At 39.1% G+C, this 24,278-nt stretch overlaps 1 protein-coding gene and 1 non-coding gene across 2 annotated transcripts in view; both read left to right on the top strand.

Moving 5' to 3' along the window:
- Positions 1-24,278, top strand: part of SF3B3 (splicing factor 3b subunit 3) — a 46,305-nt gene that overhangs the window by 6,340 nt on the left and 15,687 nt on the right. Inside the window, exons 5-13 of the mRNA XM_024735481.1 lie at positions 447-588; positions 2,885-2,997; positions 5,151-5,288; positions 6,082-6,185; positions 12,022-12,187; positions 14,243-14,338; positions 17,492-17,564; positions 22,837-22,988; positions 23,293-23,448. Coding sequence (XP_024591249.1) covers positions 447-588; positions 2,885-2,997; positions 5,151-5,288; positions 6,082-6,185; positions 12,022-12,187; positions 14,243-14,338; positions 17,492-17,564; positions 22,837-22,988; positions 23,293-23,448 — 1,140 coding nt within the window. The remainder of the gene's footprint in view (positions 1-446; positions 589-2,884; positions 2,998-5,150; positions 5,289-6,081; positions 6,186-12,021; positions 12,188-14,242; positions 14,339-17,491; positions 17,565-22,836; positions 22,989-23,292; positions 23,449-24,278) is intronic.
- LOC112393548 (small nucleolar RNA SNORD111) lies at positions 4,805-4,895 on the top strand. Its single transcript, XR_003001946.1, has one exon. It is a non-coding gene; the product is annotated as a small nucleolar RNA SNORD111 (small nucleolar RNA).

The raw sequence follows: 24,278 nt of genomic DNA, 5'->3' as shown, positions 1-24,278 counted from the left end.
AGCTCCCTGAAAAAGGAGGTGAAAGTGTATTTGGGATATTTTTTCACTGGGAGATAGTGAAAGATGGGGCATACCATTCTTTTGCTTGAGAGGAAGACAGTATTTTCTAGTAGAGCTAACCCTGGTCTCAGAAATAGAAGACCTGGGCTCTTGCTTTCACTCTGCCATTACTTAGTGTGAACTTTGGCAAACCATTTGGCATCTGTGGACCTCTGCTTCCTCGTTTGTGAAATGGAAGAATCCTGATGCCCTTTCCAGCTATGTTTGTTTGTTTGTTTAAATAATTTTTATTGGAGTATAATTGATTTACAATGTTGTGTTAGTTTCAGGTGTACAGCAAAGTGAGTCAGTTATACATATGCATATATCCACTCTTTTTTACTTTCCAGTTTTAAAAGTTTGATTTTATGGTACTGATTAGTCTTCGTGCCACTGTTATTCTATAGGAAGCAGACAATGATCCAACTGGGGAAGCAGCGGCTAATACCCAGCAGACACTTACTTTCTATGAGTTAGACCTTGGTTTAAATCATGTGGTCCGAAAATACAGTGAACCTTTGGAGGAACATGGAAACTTCCTTATTACAGGTACTTTTCTCTTAGAGCTGCTCTGTACCATCTTGCTTAGTCCATTTTATGTTCAAACTTAGCACTGTTTGCTTAATATGATTTGGAAACTATAATCAATTTGTAGTAAACCTAAGTGCCTTGTCTATGTTTTGGCAAGGTTAGAAATTCATGTGGTGGTTAACTCTTATCCTCTAATGGGGGCAGGGAAGAAAAGAGAGCAGTCAGCTTAGAATATTGATTACTATTGGTTGCTCTGGTGTCTTGACTGTAGTCAATCTTTCACTCATTACAAAAATCAAAACCTGGCTTTGTGAAAAGACAAATGTAACTGTTACCAAAATTGATCCAATAAGAAATTAAGAACCTGAATAGACCAGCATTTGTTAAAGAAATTGGAGCAATAATCCAAAGTTTCTTTCTCTCAGAAGATTTAAGGTCCAGAATTTTCAGGGACCTTAAATTTCTCCAGAGGTTAGAAAAAAGAATAAAAACTGTTGTACCAGTTTATGAGCCTAATATAACTTCAGTACCAAAAATAGAGAAGGATAGTAATAAGAAAAATTTGCAGGCTGGTTATACTTGTGACTATGAGTGCAAAAACCTTAAATTTTAGCAAATCAGATCAACAGTGTTTTAGATGCACTGGAGCAAAGTACGATTTTTGTAGGAGCTCAAAGATGTTCACTATGAAGAATCAGTGTTGGTTTAATTCATATTAAAAGACTAAAGGAGGGCAACTGTGTTTGTGGTAATCTAAATTTCATCAGGCTTGAGTAAGACAGTGATCCAGTCCTTTCTATTTCAAGTTATTTGCACTTGAATTAATTTCTAAAGTGAAATATGTCAGTTGTTGGGGGAGGATTTTAGGGAAGAAAGATACAAAACAGTGCTTGTCTTTGAGCATTAAATCTTAGGAAGAGACCTCTTATATATTAAGCAGAAGAATTTTAGAAAATAGATTGTATTTAATTACTTGCTGTAATGTATTATTGTACTTCTCATTTATGAGGGTTTCATTCATTAAAACAAATTTTTACTGAGCCTCTACAATCAGTATGTGCAAAATCAGTCTACTGGGCTCTGGGACTGCAGTGATGAAAAATTAGATGTGGTGTCTCCTTTTATGCAAGATTGAGTGTAGTGGTGAATATATGATAGTAGCAAAAAAACTGCCGGAGTGTGCCAGATGGTATGACAGCATGGAGGAGGGGTCCCTAACCTAGGGAAGGAAGGCAATGCGTCAGAGAAAGGTTTCAGAAGAAGTGCTCTCAGCTGAGAACTGAGGACCAGTTAGGAGTTAGCTAAGTGTAACGGGGGTTGAGGAGGAGTTTCTGTTATGGCCAAATGGAACAGAATGCACAAAAGACGAAATGCAGGAAAAAACATGGTTCATTGAAAGAACTGAAAGCTCATTGTGATTGGATCATTGGAGGTAAAGGGATGGGGTAGAGGTGGGAGGTAGCTACTGAGGGATTTTTTTTTTTTTTGCATTACGCAGGCCTCTCACTGTTGTGGCCTCTCCCATTGCGGAGCACAGGCTCCGGACGCGCAGGCTTAGCAGCCATGGCTCACGGGCCCAGCCGCTCCGCGTCATGTGGGATCTTCCCGGACTGGGGCACGAACCCGTGTCCCCTGGATCGGCAGGCGGACTCTCAACCACTGTGCCACTAGGGAAGCCCTGAGGGATTTTTAAGCAGGAAAATAATGACATGTTTAAAGGTGAACGTTTTTAAAAGATCACATGCTTTCATTTTGGTAATGGAATAGAAGATAATAAGCCAGGAGATTTGTCAGGAAGCTGTTTCACTAAACCAAGAGAGATTCGCAGCATGAGGACTGCTAAGGAGGTAGAATCAATAGGGCTGTGGGAGAGGGGAGAATTGAAGGATGACATTCTTGTTTTTGGTTTGGTCTGTTGGTCGATGACAGTGTTCTTTAAGGTGGAGAACCCAGGAGGTGGTTTGGGAAGGAACTCTGCACTTGTTTATGAATACGTTCATTTTTAAGCTGCTATGGAATATCCATGTGAGAGTGTCCAGTAGGCAGTTGGATTATAGGTCCGAACGTAAGAACTGAGTTCTGGGCTTGGAGCTAAACATTAAGATGCATTATCAGAGATCTGGACAGGCTGAGATTCCCCAAATGGTGCCCTATCCTTGTCTAGCATAACTATCATGGAAAAGAAACATTGAATGTTTATCACCTTCAGGCACACTGTACCTTCAAGTTGTACTGAAGGAGGGAAGGAATTGAAGGCTAAATTGTAATTCATGGTTATGTCAAATCACTGCTGAGTTTCATTTTCTCTTGACAGTTCCAGGGGGGTCAGATGGTCCAAGTGGAGTGCTGATTTGCTCTGAAAACTACATCACCTATAAGAACTTTGGTGACCAACCAGATATCCGCTGTCCAATTCCAAGGAGACGGGTAAGGTCTTTGTTTGCCATAAGAGAAAATATATTTGTGTTTGTGAAATGAACTTAATTTTTGTAATTACAGTGTGTTCTCTTAATTTATCTATTAATCAAGTTTTAGTTTCTTTGTAAATGTTTTTAATAAAGCCAGTAAAATACCTTAACAAAAGCAAAACAAAATCTTTGAGAAAGGGAGTTAAAAGTCAACACAATTCTATGTTGTGCACCTGAAACTAGCATAATACTGTAAGTCAATTGTACTTCAGTTAAAAAAAACCCAACACAGTTTTCATTCTCGAAAAACCTATGGAGATTATCAATTTGAAATTCCTGAAAGTTTCTAGTTTGAAGAATCCAGGTGTATTCATTGGAGATAAATTGTGTTTCATTCTCTCCCACCCCACCCCATTCCAACGTACAGAAAAATCTAAAAGGAGAGAATGGTGAATTCCTGTATACCTTTCACTTAGATTCCCCAATTAATACTGCTTTGCTACATTTGCCTTTTCTTTCTTATGTATCTGCAAATTTTTTTAGGCAAACCATTTGAAGATAGGTTGTATGACACTGCAAGAATTTCCTAAGATGTAGCTCCTAAGAAGGAAGAAATTTTCCTACACTATCAGTATTGTGCCCAAGAAATTTACCATTTTGAGTAATACAATTATCTTTTGTACAGTTCTCTCATTGTATCCCCAAGATCCCTTATATCTACCTTTAGTCTCCTTTAATTTAGAATATTTCCTCTCACCTTTGTTTTTTTATGATACTGACTTTTTTTTTTTAAGAGTTTGGGTTAATTTTCTTGTAGTTTGTCTCATAGTCTTTTTCCTCATGATAACATCCATGTTATATTTTTGATAGAATTATTACTTAGGTGCTGATATATATTTCTCATTACATTACATTACGCGCACATAATGCTGATTTGATTCATTATTGGTAATGCTAAATTGATCACCTGCTACTTCTCTTTGTTGTAAAGGTACCTTTTCCTTTTTGTAATTGGTGTGGAAACTAGTGAACTTTGAGACTGTGTAAATACTCTTTTCCCCTAAATCTTTTCACACAGTGGTTTTCCTCTCAATCATACACTGGTGGTTGAAAATGGTGCTTTATTGCTTTTAATTTTAAGTTTACTGTGGAAACCGTTAAGCATACAATTGGGCCTCCATATCTGCAGGGTTCTCATGCATGGATATGGAGGGCTAACTATTCCTTGTACTGCCCCATTTTATATAAGGGATTTGAGCATCCGTGGATTTTGGTATCTGGCTGCTCCTTGAACCAATCCCCTGCAGATATCAAGGGATGATTGTGTATATAATGAACTTCTGTGTACCCAGCTTCAGCAGTTATCAACAGCACATGGGTAATCTTATTTGATGTCTGCTTCCTCAATTTCTCCTCTCACCACAGATTATCTTTTTAATATTAATTTATAGGTGCTGAGGTTAAATCTTTTAGGACTTAGTTTATCTAGTACATGGTATCTGAGTAAGATTCCATCAATTTTAGAATATCTGGTAAGATTAGCAAGTTAAATTCTTGGTAAGGAGTGATAAGTGATTCCGCTTAGTTGATCAGTTTAGTTGATCCATTTAGTTGACCTGACTGCCAGGTGCTGTACTTGGCTTTGGGGCTGCAAAGAAGTATAAAACATGTTTTGCCCTTGAACTTACTCTGAGAGAAGTACAAAATGTTGGAAACATTAAAAAATAAAACCAAAGTCCAGCCAAGGGGGAATGCCCTTTGGAAATAAGGGCTGATGATGATGCTTTGGATGGTATTGTCGTGAACATGTAACAGTATTTTATTCACAGCCTGAAATGATGATTCTTTAAATTTCATGTCTCTTCTCTGACATATTTCTCTGGAGGTAGTTCTTGCCTTATTGATCTGATTAGGCTGTAGAGTGGAATTGTGGCTTTTTTTTTTTTTTTTTTTAAACGTAAGCTTTATTATGTATTTATGGTAGACAAGAATTTTTGGTTATTGTGTTTTAGTCCTGTGACCGGCAGGCTGCTCTGGGTCAAAGCTTGCATGGAGAGGCTCCAGATGCCTCTAGGCCTTGGATGGCCCGTATGATCCTTGTCGGTAAAGTGTTGAATTCCAGAAAAGGAGTACTCATTTCCAAGATGTTGGTTGTGTATTTGACTTTGCTAGAATGACCTGGATGACCCTGAAAGAGGAATGATTTTTGTCTGCTCTGCCACCCATAAGACCAAGTCAATGTTCTTCTTTTTGGCCCAAACTGAGCAGGGAGATATCTTTAAGATCACTTTGGAGACAGATGAAGATATGGTAAGTAGACCATGGAGGGAGGGAAAAAAATGAAAAAAACCTATTTGTTGTGGTTAGTCTAGTTAATGAAACTTTCTAAAGTTTCATCCTAATTTTAATTAAGTAACCTTATTTTAAAAACTGATATGTGCATTTAAGATTTACAGAGTGGTTTTATAAACCATTTGTTCATTACAACTACTCTCTGAAATAGAAAGGATAATTTACAAGTTAAAAAAATGGAAACAGAATGCCTTAAAAAGTGGTTGCCTAAGGTGTTAAAGCTTTTAAAGTTTGGAACTGGTACATGAATGTAGGTTTTCTCCCTCTGGTTAACAGATTTTTGGTCTGATGCCATATAATGTGAGAATGGGTAATGCCGTTTCTAGTGAATAACAAGAGAAAGTTCTCCATGTCTACTGAAAACTGGTAATACACATGATCTGTTACTTTTTTCATCCCATGGAGGAGTGCTGAACACTGGGCGATTTCTTAGATACCTGTTAAAAGAGCTCAGGAGGTGGCAAGTTTTTTTTTGTAAAGGCCAGGTAGTGAACATTTTTGGCTTTTGTGGGCCATGTGGTCCCTGTCTCAACTACTTAGCTCTGCCATTGTGGCACAAAAGCAGCCGTAAGTACTGTGTAAACTGTGTGACTAGCCTGAGGGTTGTAGTTTGCTGACCGCTGGTTTGGAAATGAAGGACAGTATTTTATTTGCTACTTTGCTTATTACACTACCTTATAATACTGGGCTATTTTCCATGGCGTGGCTTCACTTGCCTATTCACTAGTATCTTTTTCTCTTTCCACTCCAGGTTACCGAGATCCGGCTCAAGTATTTTGATACTGTGCCTGTTGCTGCTGCCATGTGTGTGCTTAAAACAGGCTTCCTTTTCGTAGCATCAGAATTTGGAAACCAGTGAGTAATCCTTTTATTACTCGATTTCACCCTGGTTACTATAAAAGTTGGCAGAAGGGAGATGTAGTTTCAAGGCTGTGGAGCTTTTCCCAAGAATTTTAGTTTCTTCAGAACAAGTTTTGCTCTCTTTCCCCTTTTATATCTTTCTCTTGGTGACTTCCTCTACTTTAGTGGCTTCAATCAATACCTGTGGGTAGCTGCAAAAAACAGCTTTAAAAGTGATCTCTTCTAAGCTTTTTGCTGGATACTTCAATGAATAAATATCTATTGAACTACTTAGTATTAAATATATGTTCCACAGACACTTCACTTGTATAAATCTGAAGTTGAAGCTCATCAGAACCCATAGCTTCCCAGCCACATCACCAACCCTTCCAACCTCACTTGTTTTTTTTACATTCTTTTTTTTAATATTCTTTTCCATTATGGTTTATCATAGGGTGTTGAATATAGTTCTGTGTGCTATGCAGTAGGAACTTGTTTATCCATTCTATATATAAAAGCCTATATCTGCTAACCCCAGCCTCCTAATCTATCCCTCCCCCAACCCCTCCCCCTTGGCAACCACCAGTCTGTTCTCTATGTTTGTGATTCTGTTTCTGTTTCATAGATAGGTTCATTTGTGTAATATTTTAGATTCCACATGTAAGTGATGTCGTATGGTATTTGTCCTTCTCCTTCTCACTGACTTCACTTAGTATGATAATCTCTAGTTGCATCCATGTTGCTGCAAATGGCATTATTTTGTTCTTTTTTTTTTAAGTTTTTATTGGAGTATAGTTGCTTTACAATGTTGTGTTAGTTTCTGCTGTACAGCAAAGTTAATTAGCTATACATACATCCCCTTTTTTGGATTTCCTTCCCATTTAGGTCACCACAGAGCACTGAGTAGAGTTCCCTGTGCTCTACAGGTTCTCATTAATTATCTATTTTATACATAGTAGTGTATATATGTCAATCCCAATCCCCCAGTTCATCCTGCCTCCCTTCCCCCCCAGTATCCATATGTCCATTCTCTACGTTTGTGTCTCGATTTCTGCTGTACAAATAAGTTCATCTGTTTCATTTTTCTAGATTCCACATATAAGTGGTATTATGCGATATTTTTCTCTGTCACTCTGTATGACAGTTTCTGGGTCTATCCACATCCCTGCAAATGGCACAGTTTCATTCCTTTTAATGGCGGAGTAATATTCCATTGCATATATGTACCATATCTTCTTTAACCATTTTTCTGTCAATGGACATTTAGTTGGTTTCCATGTCTTGGCTATTACCATTCTCAGTATTTCTGTTAATGTCTGATGGGGCAGTTCCAGCAACTTGAGTGTAAAGTCTCGATTTTGCTGTCCTCTACAACTTTCAGTTGAACGCCAAGTTGTTTTTACTTCTGTATCCCTTTTTTTTTGGTGTTAGTCTGAACTAGTTCCCTAGTTTGCTTATTGCAGTTCATTGTCTTTCCTGTAAAACTCGGCCTTTATAGAGTCATCTCATTAAGCATACAAGACACAACCCTGATGAAATTTCCTCATCCCGTGTTACAGTCTCTGATGGCTTTTCTTTGACAAATGGCTTAAGTCTGAACCCTAGCGTTGAATTCAAGACCAGTATTGAAGACTCCAAATTGCTTATGAGATAAGCTGCCATGGTCTTGCTTTCTAGTTCAGGTTTTGCCAGTATGTGGTAAAGTGTGTGCAGATCACTTACCTAATGCTATTTCTTCGTAATGAAAATGAAGGTGTTGTTTAGAATTCTGCAATTCTATTCCAATTTTGCCTTGTCTCCAGTTCTCCCTTTCTTTAACTTGCCTTTTACTCTTCTTTATTGACTTTATTCCAGCTGTCATTTTATTACTCCTTTTCCCAGTTTATATACCTCTTTTGATGCATTTTTCATTTAGCCTGTTATTATGACTATTTTCATCCATTTCTAATTTTTTAGTTTTTTTAACAAGGAATTTTCATTGTAGAAAAGTTTGGAAAGTTCATGTAAGCAAGTATGTCTCCTGTAATCCTTCCACCCAAAGATAACATTTTTTTTGTGTAGCCTTCCTGTGTGTGTATATATTTAAATGTTTCTACGGAATTGCAACTATGTACTATATATTGTTTTGTAACCTGTTTTTTTTATAGAGTAGTAAGTAATAAATATTTTTCTTTACCGATACGTACAGATCTTTTTTTGTTTTTGTTTTTGTTTTTTTTTTTTTTGCGGTACGCGGGCCTCTCACCTCTGTGGCCTCTCCCGCTGTGGAGCACAGGCTCCGGATGTGCAGGCTCAGCGGCCATGGCCCACAGGCCCAGCCGCTCCGCGGCATGTGGGATCCTCCCGGACCGGGGCACGAACCCGCGTCCCCTGCATCGGCAGGCGGACTCTCAACCACTGCACCACCAGGGAAGCCCTAGAGAAGACATTTTTAATGGCTACATAATATTTTATGGCTCTACCCCTTCTTGATGGATATTTAGGGTGTTTGTACTTCTGGTATTATAAACAGTGCTATAGGTTCTCTCACCTTCTGAGATGGCCCACACTCTGTCTGTGGAGTGTGTTTCTGTCTAAATAAATCCACTTCTTATCTATCAAAAAAAAAAAACAAAACCAACAGTGTTATAGTGAACGTTGTAGGCGTATCTTTGCATGTTAGCTGAATAAAGCCATAGTTTAAATTTCTATATGCGGGATAAAATTTTGATAGGGGATGCCAAATTGTACTTCAAAAGATGACATCAGTTTACATTCCCACAAATGGTGTGTGAAATCTTTTTTCTTTTCATTACATGCAAAAGGGAGAGTTAATAAGCTCTTAAAAATCATTGAGTAAAAATGAGCAGTTCAGTCAATAGAAAAATGGGTGCAGGATTTGAGCATGCCTTTCATAGTAAAAGAAATACTAGTGGTCTATAAGTGTAATATGTAAAAAGATTTTCAAGCTAATTCATAATTGAAGGAATGCCAATGAAAACAAGGTGTTGGGCTTCCCTGCTGGTCCAGTGGTTAAGACTCTGCCTTCCACTGCAGAGGACTTGGGTTTGATCCCTGGTCTGGGAAGTTCCACGTGCCTCAAGGTGTGGCCAAAAAAAAGAAAAAGAAAACCACTTTGTTTGTTTTTTCACCTAGCCGATTGGCAGACATTAAAAACTTAGATAATAACCTGTCTTGATAAGGCCGTGGGTGGAGTCAGTAGCTGCAGACATATAAGGTATTCTATTCTTACTCATTACCTTGTGCAGATAGTGTGTTTGCTGGGATTTACACATTCTAATTGTTAAGTCTTCTAAGTCTTTTTAGAAATAATACAGACAGTGATTCCTTTTGTTCTAAACAATCATAGTGTACATTTGTTGAGCACTTGTCTGTATGTAACAGGCACTGTTCTAAACATTTTTCTTATATTGTTTCAGTTTGGGCTCCCCTGTAAGCAGAGCCCGAGACAAGGCTAGATTATTGGGAGGTAATTGCAGGAAGCAAGAGTGAGGGATCAGTGGGGAGAGATAGGGAAAAGAGGAAAAGCCTGTATTAAGGGCCCATTACTGAGGTTCCTGCTGTGGTCATTGGAAACTGGCTTCTGTCAAGATCTGCTGAGAAGCATGCAGAATGCCTTTGAAAATTGCCCACCTGGGGGTTAACAGCACCAGTTCCTCTCCCTCTTGGGTTGAAGGTTACCCCTGGGGGCATGAAGTCCCCTGTACATCCTGTTGCTCAGGCAGCTCCCAACGGGATAGATGTTCTGAGGGCAGAGAATAGAAAGACTACAGTGCACAGGTGGGATGCTTGTTAGAGTGAGATGGGTTTGAACTTGTGAGAAATTATCCATTACTGTTGCACCTGAAATCTGGAAGACATAAGAGTGGAGATTTGGGGCATCAGAAACGTGCTGTGGGTGTTAACTCATAAAGCAAACTTATTTATCAATCAGATACTTAATATAGCATTTACTGTGTTCTAAGTACTTTACAAATATTGATGCATAACATTCCCTGTAAGACAGTGCTGTTAACCCATTTATAGTAAGGGCACTGGGGTCACAGAGAATTTAAGAAATTTGATCACACAACTAAATCTAACTCAAAGCCAGACCACCTGGTTCCAAAGTTCCTGCTCTGAAGCACATTATAATCACAGAAACTGTTTTATCGAGATTCAGCCGAAGCAACCTTTCTTGTGATGGAGGTAGTGAACCCAGCATCCTCTTGGTTATCTGTGAAAGTGTCTTTGATGGGTGATCTTTATCATCTGTATATGGACATCTTGCCTGAATAAGAAGTTTGTATTATTTAACTTTTTCTTTCTTTTCAGTGTGTTTGTAAATCATTCAAGGATAATAACCCTGTTTGCTTTTTCATAATTTAACATAGAATCTGATGAGTTTACCAGAAGGTTATATGCTGAGATTTATTTGGCTAACATTTATTGAGTGTCTTATGTATTTCAGACCCCAATGTAATCATTTTATCTTGCTCCTAAAAAGCTACACTGGATTGTTCAAAGGGCTTTGTATTGAAGGTTTGGTATATGACTTAAAGAATAAATATGAAAAAAAAAAAAAGAATAAATATGACCAGCAGTGTGATTTTATTTTAATTGAGCTGCTTCCCAAAAGTGTGCTCATTGCACACTCAGTTTATGATGGTATATTGTTACAGGTTATCTACTCCCAAATTGCTTTCCCTTTTTTATGTTTTTTTTTGTGGTTTGCCTTTGAATCAGTTTACAGACCCCCAGAGGACAGACAGGAGAAGGGCAAGATGATTTTGTTGCTTATTATCTCTGGATATGTTTATGTTTTGTTTCAGGAATAATAATACAGTATCTGCATACTTTTGTGAAATAACCAATTCTTGTTTTTTGTTACATTTGGCCTGGTGACTGGTTAAAATAAGTGGTTATAGATGTTCTTTGGGTTTCATTTATCCATACTTCATTTTATTTGACAAAAACTGTGCTTACTAGGTGTGATGCAATGTTCTAAGTACTCATTGAATTCTTTAGGAAGGTACTATTCAATTTTATAAATGAGGCAACTGAGGCAAAGAGAGATTAAGTAATAATATGCAGCTAGTTAAGCGGCAGAGCTAGGATTCAGACCCAGGCACTCTAGTGGAAGTCCAGTACTCTTTTTGTTGTTTTTTTTTGCTGTACGCGGGCCTCTCACTGTTGTGGCCTCTCCCATTGCGGAGCACAGGCACCAGACGCGCAGGCTCAGCAGCCATGGCTCACAGGCCCAGCCACTCCGTGGCATGTGGGATCTTCCCGGACCAGGGCATGAACCCGTGTCCCCTGCGTTGGCAGGCGGACTCTCAACCACTGCGCCATCAGGGAAGCCCAAGTCCAGTACTCTTAACCACTGTGATGCTAAGGTCCTGCCACTTTACCGGTTTGAATTCAGTAGTCTTAATTTCTTTATCCCTCTTTTTAAAGAAAAAGAAAACCCCAGTCAGATAAGCAGAGATCTCAAACTATAGATGCTGACTCAATATTAAAGTGATTTATGAGCATTATGTTGATGGCAAACATCTTCAGACAGAAAATATTTTTTAAATGCTATTTGCTTTCTTCCTTCCAGTTTTATTGAGATATAATTGACATAGCACTGTATAAGTTTAAGGTGTTGCAGCATGATTTGGCTTACATACATTATGAAATGATTATCACAGTTCATCTCATTTGGTACAACATTGAAGAAGTAGGAAAAAAAATTTTTTCCCTTGTGTTGAGTACTCTTAGGATTTACTCTCGACAACTTTCATGTATAACATATAGCAGTGTTAATTATATTTATCATGTTGTACATCAGACAGAAAATATTTTAACTAAAGTCTTTGCTTCTCTCTAGTTACTTATATCAAATTGCACATCTTGGAGATGATGATGAAGAACCTGAGTTTTCATCTGCCATGCCTCTGGAAGAAGGAGATACATTCTTTTTTCAGCCAAGACCACTCAAAAACCTTGTGCTGGTTGATGAGTTGGACAGCCTCTCTCCCATTTTGTTTTGCCAGGTGAGGATCTTTCCAGTCACTCCATAATGAACAGTGCTAGCCAACTGTTTCTGAATCTGAATGAGTTTAAAGTTTTAAATCCAATTAAATTAAGGTCTAGTTTAAGAGGTTCATCAGCATATCTGTGGTATTGCCAGAGTATAAGGGTGAAGCACCTAAAGGTAGTTGGGTAATTAAAAACCATTACATAAATCCTTGGGCTTAAAAAAAATTTTTTTAAATGATAAAAATCATGTTTTATAAAAATTCAGACTGTACAAAAGATAAAAAGTAAAAGTGCAATCCCCAGTCTTTTCAACCCTCTATTCCACCGAGGCTGTGCCATTAATAGCTTCCTGTGATTGCTTCCAGACATTTTCTCTGCATCTATAAGCATTTGTGTGTTACACTTTTCTTTTTAATGTAAATATGCTCATATCCTTTACAGTATTCTGAAGTAAACCTTTATCACTTAACAGTCTGTGAATATCTATATCTCATTTTAACAGTCACTTCCTCCGTAAAGTACTCCAGAGACACTGGGATCAGTCAGTAACAGAACCTTTTTGGGAACCCAAGGTGGCCCAAGATGGGAACTGTGTCTCTCACTACTGGCACTCAAGTGTGGCAGAAATTTTACCCTGCTGTTGCATCCTGGATTCCTGGGGTTCCAGTGACCATTAGGCAGCACCCTACCCTGTCTAGATGATTACACTTTTAGTGGAAGAGTTTTGCTCACTGTGCCAGGGACACACAGTCAGTATTCAGGCACTCTTCCTGGTAAAAGTAGCAGTTTGAAGTTAACTGCTTTTGTTCTTTCTTTTTGAGAAAGGGTTACTCCTGAGGGCAATAGAAAATAAGTATGAATAATTCCTAATTGGATTTTTACTGATTTTTTTTTTTCTGCTTTCACTGGAATTTGAGGAGATAATTGTGTAAATAGTTTATAGGTCAAGAATAAAATTAACAGGAAGTTCAGGTATCTGTAGCAGGGCTATAAGCATTTTTTGCCATGTGTCTCTTTACTAGCCTAGTGAGGCTTCTGGATCCCCTCTGTGAATAATATTTTTAAATGCATATAGTAATAAACATATGATAGCCAAGAGAGCAAATTATTTTTTAAATTGTGAAAAATTAGTATATGTGCTTCTGTAATGGGCTTAAAATAACAAGATAGTGCATTTAAAATTGGTAAGTTAATTTTTTAAAGAAGTCAGTGTGAAGGTTATATACACTCACAACCCACATGCTCATCCATGTTACAGTAGGCTGCACTGCCTTACAGTCAAGAATTTTCATTTGAATTGTACAGTTTGACAAAACTACAATACAAATAACTTCTTTCCACATGTTGATCAACAAATATTTGTACTGGAAAGCAGCTCGATATCTAGGGTGACTAGTAAAAGAACACATGGCTTCCCCGTTTGGTGGCAAACAGCCAGGTGCAGAGTTACTCCGTAATTGGTCAGATACATCATAGGAACGTCTGTAGTAGATAGGGCAGCTGTGGTCATGTGCGTTCTAACAGTGGATCTAGTAAATGTAATTTTGAAATAGTGATAAGGGAAATGATATTTGGAGGTGTCTATAAACTTTAATATTGGTGACAAAGTCACAGATAAAGATAATTAATTCATTGTCTATATTTTTGGTTGGAAGGAAATGCTGAGATTTCAGTTTGAGGTTATATAACAATTTCACTGATTGTAAAAAATATTTTGTTAACTCAAGAACTGATACACGTGGGACTTCCCTGGTGGTCCAGTGGTTAAGACTCCACGCTTCCACTACAAGGGGCACAGGTTTGATACCTGGCCAAGGAACTAAGATCCCACATGCCACGCAGCATGGCAAGAAAAAAAAAAAAAGAACAAGCTTTTTTGGTTGGTAAAACTTGCTGCTTCAAACTGTTTGCTTTTTGGAACATTGGGTCTTTTCCACTCTGTGCCCCCAGGACCAGTAGCAATATTTAAGTCTAATAAACTAAAAAGTGGTTTGTCGCCCTGAGAACAATCAGGGTTGGGTACGGAAAAGTAGCAGAAGTAGACATTTTTTTCCCCTTTCTCTGTGCAGATAGCTGACCTGGCCAATGAAGACACTCCACAGCTATATGTGGCCTGTGGTAGGGGACCGAGGTCATCTCTGAGGGTCTTAAGGCATGGACTTGAGGTAAGATTGGAATTTCTAGATCATATGCAGGGTTTGGAGGAAAGCATTGACAAAGCAGCCTAAGGCTTTATTCTGATGAGATCAAAGTGAAAGAAAAATGTTTTCTTTCTCCCCATTTCCATAAAGTTTAGAGTTTAAATTTCTTATCCTTTAACATGTTAGCACAGCAAGCACATTTTAAAAATTTGGCAAATAGGAATCAAAGGGGAGAAACACGTCTGTTAGTTCCAGGTTCAGTCGCCATTACGTGGAGGTTAGGAAATCTGCATGGCACATTTTACTCCGTTTCCTTTTAGTGTTGGTCTTTTTCGTAGCTTTTAGATACTTATATTTTTAACTATGTTAGTATTGTGTATATATTTTTGTATCTTACTACATTCCTGATTACTGTGTGCTCTTATGTCATTATTTTTAGTTTTATTTATTTTTTGTTGTTGTTGTACGTGGGCCTCTCCCTGTTGTGGCCTCTCCCGTTGCAGAGCACAGGCTCCGGACGCACAGGCCCAGCGGCCATGGCTCACGGGCCCAGCCGCTCCCCGGCATGCGGGACATGACAGGGAAGCCCTGTCATGTCATTTTTAATGTTTTTGCAATATATTTCCACAGTGGGTAGATTAGAATTTATTTAATGAATCCTTTTTTTTTTAATATAATTTATTTTTTATACGGCAGGTTCTTATTGTATATCTGTTTTATACGTATTAGTGTATATAGGTCAATCCCAATCTCCCAATTCATCCCTCCACCCTCCCACCTCCCGCAATGAATCCTTTATTGTTGGACTTTTTAGGTGATATGAATACTCAAAATTACCTTCTCAAATCCCACACCCTCTTCTCACCATGGTTCTAGTGTTGATGGCTTTTAGCAAGTACACTGGACTTGATTTTGTTAGGAGTAAAATAAAGCTTTTTCTGACACTTTGCTCTTAGAGGTTGTGGTTGAGCAGGCTCCAGGCTCTTAGAGTCCCACTGCCTGTTTTTGGAAAGTTTTATTGGAACACAGGGAAGATGACCTTGGTTTTGAATTCTGGCTCTACTACTTAATAGTTATTACTAAGCTTTATAGGACCCGCCTTAAAGGATTGTTGTGTGAATTAAATGAGAATGTGTATGAAGCACTTAGCTCAAGTTCTGGCATATAGTAACTGTTCAATAAATGTTAGCTATTAATATTGTAGTTTCAGAGAATTCAAAAAATTTTGACTGCCAAAATATTCATCAGGTCACCAAATTTTCGATGACTTGAACCCAATTTAGACCAGTAGTTCTTTTTTTTTTTTTTTTTGCGGTACACGGGCCTCTCACTGCTGTGGCCTCTCCCGTTGCGGAGTACAGGCTCTGGACGCGCAGACCCAGCGGCCATGGCCCACGGGCCCAGCCACTCCGCGGCATGTGAAATCTTCCCGGACTGGGGCACAAACCCGCGCCTCCTGCATCGGCAGGTGGACACTCAACCACTGCGCCACCAGGGAAGCCCTAGACCAGTAGTTCTTGATTAGTTAGTTACTGCTAATTGGATCCTATCGAGCATCTGATTAAAGCAAGCGCTCAACACAAAAAATACATATATGCATTAACAGAAAATTTTGTGTACCGTGTAAGAGTTAAAGGACCCAATTAAGAATCATTGTTTGTGAGTCATCTGCTTCCTCCTAATTTTTTCCAATTATATTAAAAAAAATTATGTTATATAAAATTATTTTTAAATTGTTGGACGTTTCTTTTTTCCTGTATATCTATTTGTTGAACCTTGTTGTCTAGCTAGATTATGGTCTCAGTTGAACACGGTCACTGTCAGATATTACATTTGGTGTATAGAGTGTGGTATACCTGACATTTACGTTTTATTGATGGTGAAGTTTTCCAAGATTCTCCTGTACCACGATCAGGTATTCCTGCTATTATCACATCAGTAAACCAACAAAAGGGTAATGTCTTTCATAGATATACTAGCGTTCTTCCTATAAGATGTAGTTCCACTGTACAGTATAATAGGCTGCCTAATTTTTTATTTCTAGGTCATTTAAAAAACACTTAATAAAATTTTTATTTTTGAATGGTTTTAGATTTACAGAAAAATTGCAAGGATATTACAGACAGTTAATATATAACCCACACCTAGCTTTCTCCTCTAGATCATTTTGAGTTCATCTTAGTATTGCATTTACTCTCATTTGAGAGCCTATAAGACATTCAGAGGATTCTTGACTCTGACCTTAAGGAGCATAAGAACCTAGTAGGAAGGACAAAACAATTCCTCAGATCACTTTTTAGGTAAGTGTCCTAAGAGGTGGTGATTGTGATTCCTGTGAGAACTTATGAGGAAGAGATGACTGCCAGCCAAGAGAATAAGGGAAGATTTTTCCTAAAGAATGTGGCATTTGAATTGTTCTGTGAAGGGAGATGGAATTTGGCCTTGAGGGAACAAAGAAAAGAAATGGGGGGCTTCCCTGGCGGTGCAGTGGTTAAGAATCTGCCTGCCAATGCAGGGGACACGGGTCTGAGCCCTGGTCTGGGAAGATCCCACATGCCGCAGAACAACTAAGCCCGTGTGCCACAACTACTGAGCCTGCGCACCAGAGCCTGCGAGCCACAACTACTGAGCCCACATGCCACAGCTACTGAAGCCCCCGTGCCTAGAGCCTGTGCTCCGTAACAAGAGAAGCCGCCGCAGTGAGAAGCCCAAGCACCACAACGAAGAGTAGCCCCTGCTCGCCACGACTAGAAAAAGCCCGCGCGCAGCAACGAAGACCCAACGCAGCCAAAAATAAAACGAATACAATAAAATCAATTAAATAAATACGTTTTCAAAAAAGAAAGAAATGGGATGCTAACTTAGATGGACTGTTTCATTCCCACGTGCTCACTTTGAGGAGGATGCAGGCATGTTATACCCAAAGGAAGTGTTTGGTCTTGGCTGCAACAACTGTCCTAGATGTTCCATCACTTCTTGCTGAAGTCTATTATGGGAATTGCCAGTGCCTCTAGCGTTTTGGTTCTTACATTCTTTTTGACTAGATGGCTCCAGTGTTTTAATCAAGTATGCAGTGTGAGCACTGCTATGTTGGGACTGTACTATCTAGTGTAGTTGTAAGCAAGGGGCTGAGTTTCATGCTCACTGGATCTGTGGTTTGTCTCCTCTCCCTGTCAGGTATCAGAAATGGCTGTCTCAGAGTTACCCGGTAACCCCAATGCTGTCTGGACAGTGCGTCGGCACATTGAAGGTAAGCAGCCCTTTCCCAACAGTCAAAATGAGGGTCTGGGTGCCACTGACAATAGAAGGCTTAAGAGATTGCATTTATAATGCTTCTATATCACATCATCTAGCACCATATACTAGAAACTTCTTCTGACTCAACACCATGTTTTTGAGGCTCTCCCAATCAGGGTGCCTTCACTTACTACTTTTTGTACACATGGGTAAGGGGAGCATAGGGTGGCTGTTAATATTCAGTACATATACACTTGAGTATCATAGATAGAGCTGTCGTATGTTGTGTTCTTTGACTGTATTCATCTTTAAGATACTCTTTCCATTTGTGTGAGGAGTATTGTGTAAGGGAAAGTTTTTGCTTCTTTTTTCTTCAACGATGTTTTCTCTCTTATTGTGCTGAAATCACAGTGAAATTAAAGGTATTATTCTGGGTATTAAGAGATTGGTAAAGTTTGTTAATGCTCAATAGGTATAGTAGTTGTGTTTAAGGAAAGCAGAGGTTGATTGAATGGAATCAGAATTTTAGAGTGAGTAGAAAAGAAGGGATGGAGGAAAGAGGAAGTCTGAGCTCCAGAATAAAAATGGTCACCTCATCCTAAAAAATTGAAAGTTATGCGAAAATTCATTTTGGTGCAATAGCAGGAAAGTCTTGTGACAACTGAATTTCATTCCCTTAGAGATGAAACTCAATTCTCATTTTCCCTTTGATTCTTTGGGATCGTAGGTCATTTCTATTCCTAGACCTCATTTTCCTCTTGTTCCCTCAGGAATGTGGAACTGGCCAATATACAAAGCTTTTTAAAGAAAACAGCTGGAAATCTTCCTGCTATTTAGATGTTTTGGTTGTATGGAACAAATTTAAGGGAGCTGGGAAATGTGGAGGACGGAAATCTCGTTTCTTTTAATAGAGTACACATTTTAGTGGATTTTGTCTCATGTAAGCATTGGAATCCAATCTGAGTTGAGTAGAAAGAAAAAAAAAGTGAATAGGAAATTAGTAGGTTCATTTTAGCTGAAAAGGTAATTATTGGATGATTGGTTTTGAAAGATTTCCCCATTTTGTGTAATGTCTTCATAAAGAAACTGGTCACTGTTGATGTTCACCTTTAGCTTGGTGGCAGATTGGCTGGTTGATATTTAGGCTCTTGAAAACATTTCCCAGACTGTTTGAATTAGAAAGAGCCTTTGAGATAAAACCTAGTTTGCTCCTCTTTTTTTGTTTGTTTTTGTTTTCACTTATTAAACTTTACTGTAAAATCAATTTAGATTTGCAGGAAAGTTAACCCCTCATTTTTATGAAGAAGGCCGAAAATCACAGGCATTGACTATCCCAAGATAGGGCACCTAGGTAATAGAGACTGAAAGCAGTGTCTCCCGAATCTCAATCCAGTGTTCATTTGACTAACCCTATAGTGAGTTTGGGTCATGCTGGTTTTCTAGGATAAGTTCAGTATTCTCATCCTGCTACCTTGTAGTTAAGATAGGACTCTACTCTCAGGGCATGTACCATCTAAAAAAGAAGGTAAATATAAAAAACTGTTGTGGGCTTCCCTGATGGCACAGTGGTTGAGAGTCCGCCTGCCGATGCAGGGTACATGGGTTCGTGCCCCGGTCCAGGAGGATCCCACATGCCGGGGAGCGGCTGGGCCCGTGAGCCATGGCCGCTGGGCCTGCACGTCTGGAGCCTGTGCTCTGCAACGGGAGAGGCCACAACAGTGAGAGGCCCGCGTACCGCAATAAAAACCAAAACCAAAACAGAAAACTGTTGTGTGTTCAGATGTGATGAAAGGCACAAGCATGTTGCCAGGAGGGGTTAGAGAAGAGGGAACAGGCATGTGTTTGAGAATCAGGAAAGGCTTTTGGGGTAAGTTAGATAAGTTCGTGATCTGTGGTATGTTGCATGATGGAACTTGTACCTGAAAAGTTTTGTCCTCTAGATACCAAAATCTAGGAAATGATTACATCCTGATAAATTTTACTCTTTAGAAACTATAATTTGGGTGATCACCCACAAAACAGGTCAAGTTCTCTCTGTTCATTCTCTTTCCAGATACCCTAATTTACTATTCCACATGTCCACACATGCTGCAGTCTTCCAGGCAACTACTAACCTTGGCTGGTACTTGGTGATGCACACTACCAATACCAAGCCTTTTTTTCTCTTCCACAGGTGGCTGGTGAAGGTGCTGATCACCACAGGTGTGTACCTTGTACCTATTGCTAGGGTCTACTGTGGGGTCTTAGAGATTACCCAGGGAGAGGGACCTGCACAAAATATTGAGGCTGCCCTGGTAGCATCTTTCAGAGGGTAACTTTGCAGTTGGCTCTCCATGTGCAGTGTTAGTGGTGCACACCCATCTGCCTGTATGTTAAATAGTCTGAGGCAGGAATCACTTTCTCCTACAGAATATAGAACATTTGATTAATTTGCCTCTCATTAAGCTAAAAGAGGCTGTGGCTAGAAAATCTTAACTTCATACTCTCTCTTGATGTTTTTGTAATGTTCCACATGTACTGACTGAAAGATTAGGTCCTGGAGAAAGCCCCCCTTTTTCTCTTGAGTATAATCAAGACTGTGCTGAGGCAAGACAAGCACTGAGTAGTCTGAGTATAGAGTGAGAGTGAGACATTGGAGGCCTAAATCATCTGGATGGTCACTCACTTTTCCCTTTGGAGTAGTGAGCTGTTTTTTGAGCCTGAGATACTAAGGCAGGGGAAAGAAGAAGAAAGCATTCCCTCTTCTGTGGGCTGCTTCCGTATTGCTCAGACAGATAGAAGTCCTTTTTAACTGAGACAAAGATGCGTTCTCATATCCTAATAGATTCTTCACTGAGGTTTGAACTAATGGTCATTTATATGAAATTTGAAACCTCTGGAAGAAGGCAACATAGATTTCATAGTTCATAGTCATTTATCTTGACTGAAGCTTGATTTTTGTTCTGAAGTCCACCTTTTAACCTATAACCTGCCTAGGACACAAGAGCAGCTTATCTGTTTCTGGTCTTCCTGGCCGTAGAATGGAAAGGGTAGAAGTTACAGTGTGCTTAGTATTTACAGGGTAGTGGATATTTTGAGGAAATCGTGATGTAAAGGAGCTTTCAGATGTCAGTCATTGCTTTACTCCTTGTTGAACTGCCCAGCAAACATAAGACCCTATTTAAGTCCACCCAGCATCTCTTTATTTTTATACCTGAGCAGTCTGGGGCCTTGGGTCAGAGGAAGGATAAGGGGCCCAGGCAGTCCTTTTTCCCTCACTCCCCTCATTCTCTGCATGTAAGTTATAAATGTGTGGTTTCTTTTCTGGAAGCCCACCTTTTCCCTTGACTGAAGAAAGAGGCTGAAATCCTGACCAGTTTGAGCCATTTTTGTTTGGCTTTAATTTGCTCTGGCACAGCTTTTAAAATACAAGGTTTCAGTGTTGAGAACATGGGAAAGGACACGATATTTATATAATGTTAAAATTAAGCAATTCCTGTTACTTTTACATACCAGAAATTTCCAGTTCAAAAACTGAGAGCTGGAGCAAAGCTTCCAAGCTTGGTGTTGTGTGGAGAGTGAAGATGGTTTTGTTGTGCGCTATTAAGGCATCCATTTCAGAGACAACCACGTCCACACTCCATGTTTTATGATGGCGAACAGTGCGGTCTTCTTACAAAGCCATTTTATAAGGTGTCCCCAGGCATGCGATACGTGTTGACAGTTATAGTGAAGTAATCTAAAACCAATTATCTGCTTGTTCAGTGTTATACCTTATGATGGAACCCTTGCTCTGGATTCCTGGTGTAGCCATTAGATTATACCCATTGGGAAAGATCTTTGATCCTTGCCTTTCAGCCACTCATTCAGTGCACACGTATTATTAACTGCAGCAACAGTTTTGCAGAATAGTACTTACCCTTACTATGAGGCATCCTCATAAATTATATTTATTTCTATATATTTGTATTTTAAAATGCTGATTGCAGTCCACAAAATTGATTTTATGTCCTGCTAATAGGTCAGAATGCTACTATAGGTTATACCAATAATACATTTTCATCTGGCCCCTTTTTCTGTAAAGAGCACTGATTCTGCTGAACTCATTGAGTAATCTTAGTTCAGCTGAATGACCCTTGGAGCACTCAATCCATACTGTGTCCTTGATGTGAGTGGGGTGGATCAGGCCTATGGTATTGAGCTCTGACAGGGACTCAGGCAAGCAGGATCCTTCAGCTGCTTCTGCTAAGAGTGAGGCAGCCACTCTAATTTAGTACCTTGTCTGCTTGTCATTCTATCCCTTGTTTGCTGATTTCTGTGTGAAGGGGACAAGAAGAGGGGAATTGATATAGAAAATTCAAATGTAAAGTAGGAAAATCTCAATTCATCTCAAAAAAATGAACATACATTTATTCACCATTTATCAAGCTTTATGCCAAACATTGTGCTGGATGTGGGAGATACATACAGAAGTTGTTTTATGTTGTAGGGTGGAATGTGTAGGAAGTAGACAGCTTTTAACTGTGGGATCTGTGTGAGAAACTTTTGGGGTTGCCTGTATACCTCTGACCTCCTTGAAAAACTTGGTGTTTGTTTATCCAAGTGCATTTTATTAAATGAAAAGCAAGTTCTAATAGGATTGCTCATGACCATCGAATGGTTATATTTTTAAATGTGAAAAACTAGAGAGTTCAAGGGCTGACAATATAAACTACCACCACCACCCACCCCCTCCCTGGTTATCCAGTGTTCTTACATCATTCCTTTCGGGACATCCTAGGATTCTCAGTTTCCAACCCTAGAATGTCTTAGTCTCATGGAGGCTTAAGTGATCACTATTTTATTCATTAGGTCTTGTGTTCTCACATAAGATACTTTTGGAAGAAGATGGGGACCTTCCTTGGTTATAGGGAGTTATCTCTTAAGAATGGATTGTGATTGGCATCTGAAACTCTAGCTTCAGTACATATAAATATTGTATACAAAATTTCCTCTTGCTTTGTTCTCTCGCATTTTTCTAGCAAATGTCTCAAGAAAATATTAATTTTCAAAGGTATTAGATGTGGGCATGTCTACTTTATGTACTGTTTAGCCATTTAAGGAAGCAAAGTATATCTGTAGGCTGTTATGACCTTTAATTATCTTTTGGATCATCCTGTGCTGTTTGCCACATGACTGTGTGTGATGACTACACATAGAAGAAGTGCCTTGGAAAGTTTCTGAAGAGAATGCTTAGTGTGTCTCATTTGGCTTTGTAACTAATGAGTTCTTAGCTAACCCATTTCTTTCTTCTCTTTCCGTTTCAGATGAGTTTGATGCTTACATCATTGTGTCTTTCGTGAATGCCACACTTGTGTTGTCCATTGGAGAGACTGTAGAAGAAGTGACTGACTCTGGGTTTCTGGGCACTACCCCAACCTTGTCCTGCTCCTTGTTAGGAGATGATGCCTTAGTGCAGGTGAGGATTCCAGAGAGCTACTTAACCTGCTCACCTTACTTTGTCCTTTCTTTGACCTCATTATGGTGTGGATTGCTGGGTTCACATTTAAGGAGCTTTGAACTTCTTTGAAATGGATGCTGCAAAACATGAACTTTTTTGAAGTTAACCTTGCCTGGGACCTCTTAACTCTTTTTTGTCATTGACCCAACTGGTGCCTCAAATACAGTGCCTCTAGATCTGACAGATCTGATACGTGTGAGGGTCATGCTTGAGTGATGAGTCAAATTGCTAAAGTTGGGTTTCTTTCTGTTACTGCCTCAAGGTGTATCCTGATGGCATTCGGCACATACGAGCAGACAAGAGAGTCAATGAGTGGAAGACTCCTGGAAAGAAAACAATTGTGAAATGTGCAGTGAACCAACGACAAGTGGTGATCGCCCTGACAGGAGGAGAACTGGTCTATTTTGAAATGGATCCCGTATGTTATTTTACCATTCACTGTGGGACTTAATGTAGGGTTCAGAGGTGAAGATGGGAGCTGCAGTCCAGGTCTCTAGATTACATATTCATAAGAAAGGGAAATGAACACTACCAAATGTAGAATAGTTGGCTGCTGGGAAGCAGCAGCGTAGCACAGGGAGATAGGCTTGGTGCTTTGTGATGACCTAGGGGGTGGGAAAGGGAGGGTGGGAGGGAGGGGATATGGGGACATGTGTATGCATGTGGCTAATTCGCTTTGTGCACACAAAAAACTAGCACAGTATTGTGAAGCCATTATACTCCAGTAAAGATCTATTAAAACATAAAAAATAAAACTTTAAAAATGAAAGGGAAATGAGAAGGGCAAGTGTCCTAAAGCCCTTTACAAGGGGGTTGGAGGTGGATATGTTTTCATGTCTTTAATTCTAATTGGAGTTATGAAATGCCATCTTAGCAATGAAACAATTTTTCTGCCCTTCACACTCTAGTTTTCCACCAGATTACTTGCCATATGTTTAGTTTCTGCAATCTGAATCAATTTCAGAAATTTATTTTACTTTTATATGTGGAAGGATGTTAGGTGTGTTTAATTATGTTCTTAAGAAGTCTCTGGATGTGGCCAACTTGTATAGTCCAACTGTACCTATGATTGAGGGGTTTTGTCTTTAAATGCCATATTTGAATTCTCTTTCACCCAGAGTACTTTCATGAACAAATAAACAATTTTATGTATTTTCATTTCCTGAGAGCTAGGTTGGCTTAGAAAATTTGTGGTGCATTATACTTGTCAAGGGTCTCTTCATTCTTTTTTTTTTTTTTTTTTTTTTT

Source organism: Neophocaena asiaeorientalis, unplaced genomic scaffold, assembly GCF_003031525.2.
Source record: "Neophocaena asiaeorientalis asiaeorientalis breed wild unplaced genomic scaffold, Neophocaena_asiaeorientalis_V1.1 scaffold40, whole genome shotgun sequence".
NCBI classification, from domain to species: domain Eukaryota; kingdom Metazoa; phylum Chordata; class Mammalia; order Artiodactyla; family Phocoenidae; genus Neophocaena; species Neophocaena asiaeorientalis.
This window is presented reverse-complemented; position numbering and strand designations above follow the sequence as displayed.